Here is a 13989-nt window from a genome sequence, read left to right as displayed (position 1 = left end):
CCAGGATGAGCAATAAACAATAATGTCATCCAGGTAAGCTGATGCATGATAATTGAGGCCAGACAGGACTTGGTAAATGAGTCTTTGAAATGTAGCTAAGGCCCCATGTAAACCAAAGGGCATAACAGAAAAAATGTAAAGCTGTCAACTATTTTGATCGAGCACTTAATGGGACCTGCCAATAGCCTTACATAAATCAATAATGGTCAGCCATTTAGCCTTGACCAGACAATAAATTAGTAAATCAATCCTAGGTGTTGGGTAGGAAACAAATTTAGACACAGAATAAGATGTCAAAAGTCCACACAAGACTACCATTCTTTTTAGGAACCAATACCACCTGGCTACACCAGTCATTTTGGGAGGGTTCCGTTATGTTCATAGCCAGCATCTGATCAAGCTCCTCTCTTAGATATGTCAAGCGATGTTCATTGATATTGTATCTCATGCGTTGAATGGCTGCTTTGTCACAGATTAAAATGTCATGCTTTACCAAACTGGTTCTTCCAGAGCAAAAGAGTGCTTTCATCTGACTTGCACCAGAAGGTCTTTGTTGTCCTAAACACTGTCCAAAAATACGTATTATGTATAAAACGCTGGAAAAGAGAAAGGAGTTATTTTTAGTAGTTACTTTTGAAGGTAAGCTACAACCTGGTGAAACATAAAACTGGTAAAACTTTCCTAAATTGTCATTTTTAATTACTGAAAACACTTTTATTGGTTACATCAAGATATCAAATACAAATAGAATGGCATACGTAAACAAACTTAAAACTAATCGTATCAGTACTCTGTATTGGCTGATACCTAAAACTAGGTACTTCGTACTTGTATCAGTACAAATTGATATCAGTGCATCTCTATAAACTGGTGATGTAGGGACTTCCACCTGGTTTCCTGACTGGAAACACCCTGAGAATGTTTTCAATATTCCATCTTTGTACACTCCTCTCCTGCCTTGGCTCCTCCTATAGTTTCCTCAGCTTGCCCAAAACCACTCACTACTGCCCACTATTGACCATCCCAAAACTAGGGACTGAATGAGGGTGTATTAGTGAAAGTGTCTTTTATTAGAACTCACTCAAGCAAGTAAAAACATTACGTCCAACATAAACAATTTTGAGAAGTAAAAAGAAAAGAAAAATACAGCAAAAAAAGTAATAAAATCAGAATCCACATGGTAGAAAATTTGTATTTCAAATGACAGAAAGTTGCGTTTGCTCTAGCCTCTTAACCCTCTCAGAGAACAAATAACAGCAAGCATAACAAGGGCCATGCTCTTCAGAAACTAGCAGCGCTGGGAGGGTTACTTTTAAAATATACTAAGTTAAAAATACGTATTAGCTAGTAAAAATGTAATAAGTTAACTAATAAAATGACTACAATAAGAAAGGAATGTAATCATATTACCTTTAAATACTTTTGGATTACCAAAAGGTCACATGTGTGACTAAAGTCAAAAGGAAAGCAATATGATCTCGAAGGCCTTTAATCATGTCTTCTGGGTGCAAACAAAACATGTTTCGTTATGAATGTTATGAGTAATGTAGCTATTATTGTATGTACAGAAGAAAAGATAATGTAAAAAAGGACACTGCCTCCTTAATTGGAAACTATTTTTAAACAAATCAGGTGAGTCCTCTATCTGCTACAAAAAATACAGAAAAAGAACAGATGCACTAAATTATGTCTTGGTTAACCATGTATTGCAGTTAGTGTGTAGACCACCCCTGGTCCAAACTTTTTCTATTTGGGGCCAGATGCAGAAAAAAGAAATGGGTATCACGGGACGTATCGATGCTATCCAAGGAGTAAAATGCATGTGCCCACTTAGCTGGGTAAAATTTGGGATTAAACGGGTTAACCTAGCTAATGTGATTTCCTTGTGGGTCTTACTTTTAAATGCTTCTTTAAATTATGTGTCCTCGGAAAATGACAGGATCTTTACAGTTTTAAGGCATAAATTGAACTAAACTGTTATGTTTCCATTTAGTCCTTTGAAGAGACAGTAACGTCAAAATGTCCATGAAAATAATACAAATTCATGATGAAGCAGCCTTTTAAATGTCTTGACATCATTTGTCTCGAAAGCACAGTTGTGATGTCAGACAGGTGTTTTTTTGTGCATGTGACTGGCACTCCTAACTTATGTGAGTCGTGAGAGGGAACCAGAATAGATGTTGTGCATGGATCATAATATCTGTATCACTCTAAAGCAAGCAGCAGTCTATATCATTAGGGGGAAATGCCAAATATTCCAACAAAATTTACAAACCTCTAACAACACATGTCCAGGAACAAACATAATACATTAACTTAAATCGTAGCCATGGATATAATTTTAGTTAATATAAAAAGCTTTTTGTTAGGCTAAATCACATTTATCAATATTACAATTTTTGATATGTCCCCTCAGGTAAATCACAGTTGGTCTATTCCACTCCCCCCTTAGAATTCCCATGAAACAGTTCAGTTTACTGTTTGCACCTCTTTGCTGCTGGACCGGTCCATCTTTTGATACTCATAGCAGGTACCAAAAATGTAGTCAAATACTTTATAATAGATCAAAATCATGTTTTAAAAATGATTTTAGTCCAAAGGAGTTTTAACCGGTTTTTATTATGTTGTTTTTAGGCCAGCTAATTAAGCCCATGCACTAACTTAGTATTATGGCAAATAAAAGTGGTAAAAGAAACTAGTGTAGCAGTGTACTTTCATCTATTTATAAGTCCAAATATAAAACATAGAAGCCATGTGTGACCTAAATCATGGCCATCACATTCATGAAAAATTATCAGCTGACCAACTGAACAAGAGGAGGATATATGCCGTACGTTCACTCAGTTGGACGATCTCCTTCAGCAAAAAAAGAGGGGCCGGATTAATTCTAATTTAATCTGATTGATGACCACATAGTGTATTGCATTTTGCATTTTGGTTCAATGCAATGACAAAGATTTACCATTACCTGTCAAAAAGGCATAATTTGCAGAAATGGTCACTGAACGAATCAGTCAGTGGATATTTTTGGGCAACAGATTTAAAAGACTTGAGTCACTGAGATGAATCAAAATCTCCACCAATACTGTATAATGATAGTCAACATTTTTACTGTATTTTAGTTTTACCATCAGTGTTGACACAAATTGCTTGATGTAATTAGCATTACAAGATGACTCAAAATGTGCATAGGGTGACATTAATGAGTGGTCTTACCTGGCCCTAAACCCAGGGCCCCCAAGTCCCAGGGAGACACTATTCGTTGTGCCCCTGATGCTGATTAAATATTATTTCATCAGTATAAATGGCAACATTTGAATGGACATCTTTAGAGAAAGATGCTTTTTTTGTCCATATTATGGTGTAGTTATTGCTAGTTATCTACGTGCAGGATCTAACTGGACCATGATTACCAGCCAAATTTTACCCCTTTGGGATTAATCATCAGAAGACTAACAACAAGAATGTTGTTTAAATAAAATATAAAATTATATTTTAATATTTTTATTTTAATAAAATAAAATAAGATTACTCAAATAAAACAAGACACATTTGCCCCAGTAGTTGACAGGGGATGTTCAGTACATTTTTCTTCATAGTCTAGTAGGGCTGAAAGGATTAGTCAACATTATCGACAACGTCGACAATAAAAAATTGTCACCAAAAATGTTCATTGCCCAATAATCATTTGATCTCATTTAACGTAACATGAGATCATATGAAACTCTAATGATGACACGAGAGAGGAGCACGGCAGCTCGCGCCTGACTGAGGAGAGGAACAAAACACATGTCCTGATGCACTCTAAACTTTCCAAACAGCTTCAGGTGATGTTGATCACAAAATCACAAAAGAGTCACGTGTGTATCTTATTTTGAAGTAAGTCACAATACGCAGCTCTATTAAGAAAATAGAGTTTGTTTTTGTGAGTTAAAGATGGATCGAAGTGAAAATAAAGGTGAGAGAGTGTAGTCTTAGCCCATTATACACTGCAACAAAGTATTTGATCAGTCTTTGATCATATAAACATACATATAAGATATTTAGACTTGCTTTTAGAGAATATGTGGAAAACAAAATTCAGAGACGTAGTTATTTTATCATTCAAAAAAATACTTAATCTGCTTGAAAGCTCTTTAAGACTGGATTACACTTCTCAACTTCACAGAGGATCCCTCCGGCTGTCAAGTCGATCCAATCACAAACTCACGCAGAAGCACACGCTCCTGTTCTAGGAGACACATGACAGATGTAAACAAACACGGATGTACGGAAGCTGCTGTTGTTGTTGCTGCAACTCTGCAACTGCAACTGTTCAAAGTTGCAGAAAAAAAGGGGCATTTGGGTGCGTTTGTGGGTGGATAAAGAATGCACCACAAGTTTAAAGTGAGTGCCGTTAGAAGTTAAGCTCCGCTTTGAGCACTTGTTCGCCACCTCAGTTTCTTCATTTTCCAGTTTCTTGGCACTGTGTGCTCAGTTTCCATTTGATGCTCACCATATTACTTTATATTTGAGTTGTGAAGCATCATAAGCTACAAGATTTCGTCTAAAATATCAAACATGTTTGATATCCTCTGACTAAATGGAATCATTTCACATTCTGTCCAATTTGATGGCATTATAACTGAAACATTCAGAAGAACATGGTGATCGGCCCAAAGCAGACTTCTTATGTCAGAGCATCCTGACCTTGTACTGGGGGCGTAGCACATAATTTGGGCCCCAGGCACAGAAATATTTTAGGGCCCCTTGACCAATTTGGGTTTGTGGTGGGGATAATATCCCGTATAAATATTTTAGATGGATATTTAACAGTGCTCATTACATATATGTTCAAACGTAAATATTATTTTGATCAAACAATGCATTATAAAAAAATATATACAAAGCCTACTAAGAAAAAATTGCATTTGTGAAATGAGGAGAGTGCCAGGCTGTTTCTGCTCTCAGGTAGTTTTAGAAAGTCTTAACTTGCTAACTGATATTTTAGTGACAATTTCCATTTAACTTAAATATAAAATACATTCTGTCTAAGCTCATGCTGATAATTATGAAGGGATATTCTAACCTTCTAGATAACCTTTCTAGATAAAAATTTTCAACTTATTGATTGCATTTTAGCTTTTAGAAATATGTTATAATTTATTTATATTCCATCAATAAATGTCTTTGTAACTTTATTTATTGTTTTGCTTATATATTTGTTACATAGTTCCCCGTCTGTCGCTCACTTCGACGTTGTGTCAAAGAAGCGACACTAGGCGCTCAAGAGAGACCCCTAGTGTCGCTTCTTCGACACAACGTCTCGTTCCCTCCTTCAGGGAACTGAGGTTACATCCGTAACCTAGACGTTTACATGCATACATTTTCCTATTTATAATGATTTACATTGATACTCAGAACACATGCTAAATCGGTACTGTCTGTTTAAATAGACAATGGCACATGAGCACAATGACAGGTAATATTGTTCCTCACATAATATTCTTTTTGGGGCTTAATGTGAGAAATATATTTCATGGAGTTCTGGAGAAAAATTACATTTAGGAATCATAGATAAACATCTGATGGTAAAAGATGAGGCTGATGTTGACAGTTTGATTTTATAGTGCACATCACTTTATTAAGCAAGCACCTGATTGTTGTTCACTGTTTCATGAAAATCATGTAATGATGTAGTAATAATGTTACCAACCACCTGGTGAATATTTCCATGATATTTTCTCACCAAAAGCCATTTTCTTTCTCTCGGAAGTGTTAATTTTGGACCATGTTTCTATGAATATAAAAAAAAAATCACCTAGTATAGCCAAATTGACAGGTATGGCTCACATTTCTTCAGTAAAAACTCTGCTACCTCCCACTCTTTCTCCGCTCCTTTTTCTTTTGAAAGTCCGATTTTGAATTCATTTTTGTAGATTAATTAATGGACAAATCAAATTATACCATAACGTGTACTCAGTTTGGATTGGGCAATGGCTGATGGACCAGGCCACTTTCGCTTTTATTGAGGGGGGATAGGGGCCGTTAACATGGGAGGAGAAGATAGATTATAGAGGAACTGCCCATTTTTACAGGTGGAAAACAGAGTCTTTCTTGTGATGTTTTATTCAAACCAATAGCATGTTATTACTGTACTGCATATATATATATATATATATATATATATATATATATATGCAGTACATATTAACAAATGACAATACGATGGAATATATATGAAACATTTCTATGGGTCCCCTACAGTGAGGGCTCCTGTTACTCAGGTCCATAATTGCTCACGGTCTGATGCCCCTGCCTTGTACATGTTTAAATCAAAAAAACCTTACTGCTCTGTTCGCACAGAGCATCAAAACTTAAGTTTTCAGGTAATGTTACAACTTTTCATTCAGGGTAATTGCCAAAGCTGATTAACTGGTATTTTCAAACTGTTTGTGTTTACACATGAACTCTAACTTTAGAATTGAAGTTCATTTTCTGGAAAAGGCTGTATGTGTTTGAATAATTATTCATAAAGTGAAGTTGGTTCTGAGAAAAGCTCCACCAGCATTTCAGTGTAGATAGTACTATTGTTTTGTCTGATGTAATGACATTCAGGCATTTACAAGTGTGAACTAAGTGAACAAACACTTTTGGTGCCCACTGTCATTTAATACATAAATAGATTTACAGTATATACATATACAACAATCGCTGACTCTTTGTTCTCACTGAATGTGTAGGGTAACCCTGGTACTGACGGCAACCCTGGAGCCAAAGGATCCTCTGTGAGTACATGCATTAATGTATCTTCTCATAGATCAATATACTGTAAATAAACTATACTTCTAAATGTCTTAAGTTTATCTGAGCAGTCTAGCATCAGTGACTTTGTAGAATTTTGACATGAACTTTCTTTTTTTTATAGTTTTAATGACTCAATATAAGTTGATTGATTGTGTTTTAGTGTACCGTTGATTATCTATAACTCTGTCTCGTCCTGTAGGGCGCTCATGGTATTGCTGGGGCTCCTGGTTTTCCGGGTCCTCGGGGCCCTCCTGGACCTCAGGGAGCGACTGGTCCGCTGGGACCAAAAGGACAATCTGTGAGTTTCCACATTTATTTTAAATTATCCTGTAAAGATTATGAATGCTGCCATCTAAAATACATTATTCAGTTGCACATGATATAGAGAGACAAATTAATAGTTTGAACAAAATTGGTGACTGAGTGATGAGCAATTAGTGTCATACTCTGGCCTGTGTTGTAGTAGACTCGTAATGGCTTCTTTCAGGGCAATACTGTAAAGTATCTTCAAAAAAACTGTTTTATAAAAATCAGCTTTGAACTGGATCCTTCATTAAAATTGTCATGTACATGTGTACAGTGACCGCAGACTGTCACGTCTCCAACTTCTCCACTATCACAGCACCAGCATTAGAATATTTTCTGGTCTGTTTGTAATAATTATGCTCATGATTATTATAATAAAGCCACTTCATTGCATTCAAAATGTAACTTGAACCTACTCTTAGAATGTATCAGAGAAATTGAAAATATAGTTAGCACAAAAAAAGAAAGAAAAGAAAGAAAGTTTGCTCAAATTAATGACTGTGATTTTTCATCATCTTCAGGGCGATGCAGGCCTTGCAGGGTTTAAGGGTGAAGCTGGTCCTAAAGGAGAGATCGTAAGTTCTGTTTGTTATGTTCACATAATTTCATACTCCCAATTACTTCCTTATGTGCAGTACTCTATTAAATACTAATGCTAACTCTTCATTTCAGTTAGCAATTGTTTTTATATATATATTTATATATAATTCTGGATATATATATAGTGTAAAAGATTTTATAAAATCAAACAGTGTTACATTAAAACAATTCATTTGGAGCTTCAGCTCTTATAAATACAAATATTTTAGTGTAATCAGTTAAGATGTTGTATATGAACAGTGTAGGTATTATTTTACATCTCACACCATCTTGAAGACTATGTAATACTTTTCCTACTGCATTCTGTATGTTTGGATCTCTGAGCTAAAAAAAAGTGACTAAGTGTCCTTAAAGTCCATTTTGAATTAACTGCGGAAGTGCACATAGATGCATTGCTAATTGGCTGATGAAGGCTTTAGTTGGCATTATTTTATTGTTTATTAATACCATTTAAAGAGAATGTAGTCCATCCTATGACCAAGATGATGCAGGAAGAGGTCAGTGAGGTGCGTCACATTCCAGCTGGAAGCTTATGGCATTTCATTTAGTTAAAGTACATCCTAGGTCCGAGGTTCAGGCTGTGGCTAGTGAAGTATCCCATGCTTACGGTTGGGCTTGGCAGTAGTTCATCCTCTTTGATGTCCATCTTAATAGACTGAAGTGATGCAGGAAGTGATCATCAATGTGCCCCTAGCTGTCTGGCTGGCATAGGCTACAGTTAGTAGTCATCTCTCAGCGTAGGATTGGGCCATCGTGCAGGACTGGCTCTGGCAGGCTCTGGTAACCTCTGGATATGTATCCCAAGGATGAGACAGGAAAACAAATAGAATAAATAGAATATGAGAAGTGTTTCCAGTTCCGGCAGACCTAACTAATGCAGCAGAACGATGAGTTGAGGGATAAATTAGGTGTATGCCTGGCTGAAGAGATGAGTCTTTAATCTAGACTCAAACTAAGAGAGTGTGTCTGAGTCCTGAACAATACTAGGAAGACTTCCATAGTTTAGAAGCCAAATTGGAAACGTTTCTACCATCTACCTTCTTTTGTGGACTTTGTCATTGTGGGGTGTATTAACAGGCCATAGTTTTGCTATCGTAATGAACGTGATGGATGTAAATGCCGCGTGATAGATTGTTGCTGAAGTACTGTGGAGTTAGACCATTCAAAACTTTGTAAATAATTAACATAATTTTTTAATTAATAAAAGATTTAACAGGTAGCCAATGTAGCAAGTATAAAATGGGGCTAATATGATTCTTGTTTCTAGAAAGCACTCTAGCTACAGCATTTTGAACCAACTGATTCTTATTTCATGAACGCATGAATTAGTTTTTCGCATCAGAAACAAAAATGCTGTGTCATAACTTGGCAATGTTTCTTAAGTGAAATAAACAAACATTGGATATGTGATTTTTAAAGGACATATTGCTATCAAATACTGTATAACCCCCAATTTCTTTATTGTATAAGATTACATTACAGTACATCCATCGAGATTCAAATTATATTCTAGTATCTTATTTTTAGATGTTTTTGGTCCTCTAATATTTAAAGGAAATTTCTAGCCATCCAATCTTTGATATCACTGATGCTAACTTAGAGAATTGGTAAATTTTGTAGAGTTTCAAGGAACTATAAATAAACTAATATTTAACTAAAATATTGTTTTAATGGAAAGGTTGGAGCATATAGTAAATTAAAAGCAGTGAACTCCTTCAGTACTGTTTAAAATGCATCCTGTTATGTACTTCATGAAGTTGCTTGAGAGAATGAACAGAATCTACACAAACAAAAACCTCAAATACAAGAAAGATATAATTTAGCATTTTACTCAGTACATAATTCCTGTTCTTCCATTTGTGTAATTTCATAAAGGCTTAGGTGTGTCCAAACTTTGCACTGGTAGTGCTTTTTTTTTTTTTTTTTTTTTGTAAGTGTAGTTTAGGCCATTTTGATCACTGTAATCTTGTATCTAGACAAAAAAAAAAAAAAAAAAAAAACGTTTTAAATCTAAAATGCAAGGTTTGAGTTTAATATACATGTGTATGTTAAACACTAAACATGGAAGTTGAAAGCAAGAAAATAATGGGTTATACTTTGTGTCTTAACTGTACTTTGTAACTTAGAGTGGTCCTAATTAAAATAAACAAAATATAACAAATGCCTTGTTTAGGGTAACGCTGGACCTCAAGGTAGCCTGGGCCCTGCTGGAGAGGAAGGGAAGCGAGGACCCAGAGGAGATCCTGGTTCTCTGGGACCCATTGGACCGCCTGGAGAGAGAGTAAAAGACCACTCATGATTATTAAACAACTTCTGTAGATGACCGATATGCAGTATCACAAACAATTTTTCTAAATTCCTAGCATGGTTATTTTAAGTGAAGTATAGCACTACATCTTGTACATTGAATAAGTATTCTGTGTTTTTCTGTAGGGTACTCCTGGTAATCGTGGTTTTCCTGGGCAAGATGGTCTTGCTGGTCCAAAGGTGTGACATCTCACTCTTTATTTTACAGAAGGCTTAGAAGACATATTCGAAGTTGGCTTGCACTGGAGTTGGGGTTCATGAATGAATTGCATCCACTGATTTGCATGCACTGTCTGTATTGTTTTAGCATACAGTTAATTACAGGAATATGCAAATCAGATTGTGGAACAAACACACCCTAAAATCTACACAATACCATTCCCCATCTTGCACTTCAGTGTGCTAGGTTGTGGAGGTTGCAGCAGACTACCACAATCTCCCATACTTTAGTGCTGTATCTTTTTATTAAATTTGCCTCTATATATGTTTTTAGTTCAGTCATGAAACGACATGGTGCAAGCTGATTCTTTGAGCATGTTATATGTTAGCCAATTGGCTCTTGTACTTCATGGTCTAATTTGAAAGGTCATTTGACATGTCATTTGTTAGGCAATCAGGTAGTGTACTCCCTTTTGGTCTAACATTTACATTTCCTCAGTTGATTCTGGATTCACTGCAGGACACTACAAGAATATTCTCTCTGAATCCCACCTCCTCCCCAGCATCAAATGTCTAGATCTGCTTCACAGGGATTTAATGTCTAATTGTTTAGTGACAGCATGTCTTACATGCTTGACACAACATGTCTGTGTAGTTCTAATAGTAGGAAGTCTTTGTACTTGCTCTGCAGCATCAGCGTAAGCAGATCTAGTCTACCAAGGCTTGTCATATCCATAGTAATATTGTAAAACTTTAAAGAGTTATGATAGAAAACTTGGTTATAAAAACCATAACAGATTTTTATGTCTAAAGATATTAATTCAATTTCAATTCAGGTTTCAATATCTCGTCATCTTGTTGTGTTTCAGGGCGCTCCAGGCGAGCGTGGAGCTTCGGGGGTGTCAGGACCCAAGGGAGCCAGCGGTGATCCTGGACGACCTGGGGAACCTGGTCTGCCTGGTGCACGGGTAAATCAGTGGATCTGTGTGCATTCAGACAGCTTAAATGCACATTAGACTGTGTGTGATACTCACATGTGTTTGTCTTTATGTAGGGTCTGACCGGGCGTCCGGGTGATGCCGGCCCACAGGGCAAAGTCGGGCCATCGGTGAGTACCTGTGTTCTACATCACGTTTTCACACTTTATAGGTTTGAAGCTGTTTTTACTATGGTTAATAGTTATTTTGTAGTAAAGCTGCCTATTGGAAAAAGATAATGAGGTAAAGAATTGAATGAGTTTGTAAAAAATCTGTGATAGACTCATTAATCGACCAGATCAATAAATTGGCATTAGTACAACATGTGTCAGCTATTAAAAATCAACTGACAGCCCTCTCAAAGGATAATGAACTTTTAAATATTTTAATTAATTTGGATCAATAACTTGTTTTATTCTTTATGTATGTCTGAATTATATCAGCTCTGTAGATATCAGCATCGTCCATTTAAAACCCCATATCGGTTGAACACTAGTAATAATGTATTTCAGGGTTCCTTACTGTCATGGAAAAGCTTCAGGGAATATTAAAATAGTGTTTTCCAGGCCTGGAAAAGTCATGAAATTAAGTATGCAGTAAATTTGTATTTTTATGCTTTAAATTATTGTATATATATATATATATATATATATATATATATATATATATATATATATATATTTATATATAATTCATAAAACAATATATATTATAAATATATAAATATAGATGATAAATAATATATAGTATTTCATATATAAATAAATTATTTAGTCGGCTAGATATTGTGCCTGTGTTTTTTAAAACTTGCTTCCAAGCCATAGTGATGTGGAATTTGCAAGCATATCATTCTGAGTCAGTTCTTTTCAATATATTAGCCGAACATTCACAAATCGCTCTAAACAATTATTTAGTGAATCATTCTGAATCTAAAGGATTCTTAAATACCATATCCATTTATCACAAACTGCTTGAAAATTCAAAGGTGTAGTATGTGTATGGTGAATAATTGTTGTCTTTTATTTATCCTGTGGTTTCCGTGATGATTCTGGACGGGGTGTAGGGCGCTCCTGGTGAAGATGGCCGCCCTGGACCCCCAGGCCCTCAAGGTACTCGAGGTCAGCCTGGTGTGATGGGATTCCCTGGACCCAAGGGTGGAAATGTAAAAATGTTAACTCTTCTATAAACTATAAATGCATGCTTTGTGTATCAGAGCACATTAATTAGTGTATTACTAATTGTTTTTAGTTTTTTTTATTATTGATTATTATCTCTATAATTGAAATCTTATTTTATTTCTGTGCATTTGAACTACTTTAACAAGTCACAAAAATGTGGACACTGGCTGTACATGTAAATGTTTCTCTCACTGCAGGGTGAAGCTGGAAAATCTGGAGAGAAGGGACTTGCTGGAGCTCCTGGTTTACGTGTAAGTTACTCTTCTTTCTTTTTTTTTACAGTATCTTCAACAAATCGTCTGTTTGATACAAATCAATTTCAATAGAATACAATATGATACCAAAAATACAATACAGTGCAGAAAATACAGTACAATACAATACAGCAAAACTGTATTAATCTTTATGGTTAATTTAGTTTTGGGCATCAAAAATAGAGACACAGTCAGTGGGGTACAGGTCAAGACTATTTTGTATTAAATATATGTAAATGATACATGATATCCCGATTAGTTGTTCAAATTAATGGCATAGATCATATTTCTACCAGAAAGTCTCGTATACAGCATTGTATATATAAAGTTTATTAAACATTTATTAAAACAGAAATATGATAAAGTTCTTTGGCGTAAGCCCCTGTCCAACGGTCAGTGAGAGAATATTGAGTGATGTAATGGTGATGGAGTGATGGTGAAGGGGTGGGGGAGGTTGACATGTAGGCACACTGTTGGCTGTATGGTAGGCTGTTCACAGACTTAAAAAGAGAGAGGTGCGATATGGTTGGTTAAATGAAATTGTTAATGGGAGAGTAACGTTCAATGAGTCTTCCTGATAGAACTATCGCTATGATTTAATTCTCAAAAATATTGCCACTGGTTTCAACATCAGTGTACTTTTAAACATAGGGCCTTTTCAAACTAGTGAAGGCAAAGAGGTGTTTAAAAACAAAGAGGAAAAAAAAGGCATGACATAAAATATACATTTTCCCTTATACTGTACATTCATAAACACGCCCACTTCCCCAAGTCTTTAATGGTAAAAACCATTTCCAGTACCTCTGAAATTCTCTCTTTATGCGTCCTTGTCATTGAGTCTCCTTGAATTTGGATCAGGAAACTGAGTTGGTCCAAACTGCTGCCTGCAGTCTGTCTGAATGAGAGAATATACAGTTAGTGTAAAGAGTCACTGCTTTTTCTCATTAGTGATGCCAAGTGCTTTTGGAAGTGTTTCCTTACCCATTATTCTCTTCTAAAGCTGAAGAGGTAACCTATTTTGTAATGGGAAAACTGGATATTTGGATGCATTTTGGAGGCTCTCATGTATATATATTCATGTATGAATACCAATAAATAATGTGATATTATAAAGGATTTTTTTTTTTTGTATTTTAGTATTTATATACTGTACATATATTCTGTATAATATGTTATATAAAGAGAATCATTTTCATTTCAAATCAAATTTATTTGTATGGTGCTTTTCACAATAAATGTAATTCCAAAGTAGTTGTTACAGAGAATATTACCTCATAACCCCTCAAGCTATATAATTCAGAAATGTGTGAATTATAATTTATTTTTGAGTAGATGTTTTACCAGAGCAGACATCAAAGCATTTGAGAATTCACAAACATCTTAAAGTTGTTGGGAAAGGGCTAAAATTGCATGCAGAAGGCA

The 13989-nt window shown here is 35.5% G+C and overlaps 1 protein-coding gene across 2 annotated transcripts in view; it reads left to right on the top strand.

The window, feature by feature from the left end:
- col2a1b (collagen, type II, alpha 1b) overlaps positions 1-13989 on the top strand; it is an 89349-nt gene that overhangs the window by 42483 nt on the left and 32877 nt on the right. For both annotated transcript variants that reach the window (XM_052101271.1, XM_052101270.1), the window contains 9 exons: positions 6723-6767; positions 6986-7084; positions 7614-7667; positions 9866-9973; positions 10126-10179; positions 11028-11126; positions 11213-11266; positions 12199-12297; positions 12511-12564. In XM_052101271.1, coding sequence (XP_051957231.1) covers positions 6723-6767; positions 6986-7084; positions 7614-7667; positions 9866-9973; positions 10126-10179; positions 11028-11126; positions 11213-11266; positions 12199-12297; positions 12511-12564 — 666 coding nt within the window. The remainder of the gene's footprint in view (positions 1-6722; positions 6768-6985; positions 7085-7613; positions 7668-9865; positions 9974-10125; positions 10180-11027; positions 11127-11212; positions 11267-12198; positions 12298-12510; positions 12565-13989) is intronic.

This window comes from Xyrauchen texanus, chromosome 32, assembly GCF_025860055.1.
Source record: "Xyrauchen texanus isolate HMW12.3.18 chromosome 32, RBS_HiC_50CHRs, whole genome shotgun sequence".
In the NCBI taxonomy this organism is placed as follows: domain Eukaryota; kingdom Metazoa; phylum Chordata; class Actinopteri; order Cypriniformes; family Catostomidae; genus Xyrauchen; species Xyrauchen texanus.
Note: the sequence above shows the minus strand (reverse complement) of the source record. Positions and strands in the feature narration are given on the sequence as shown.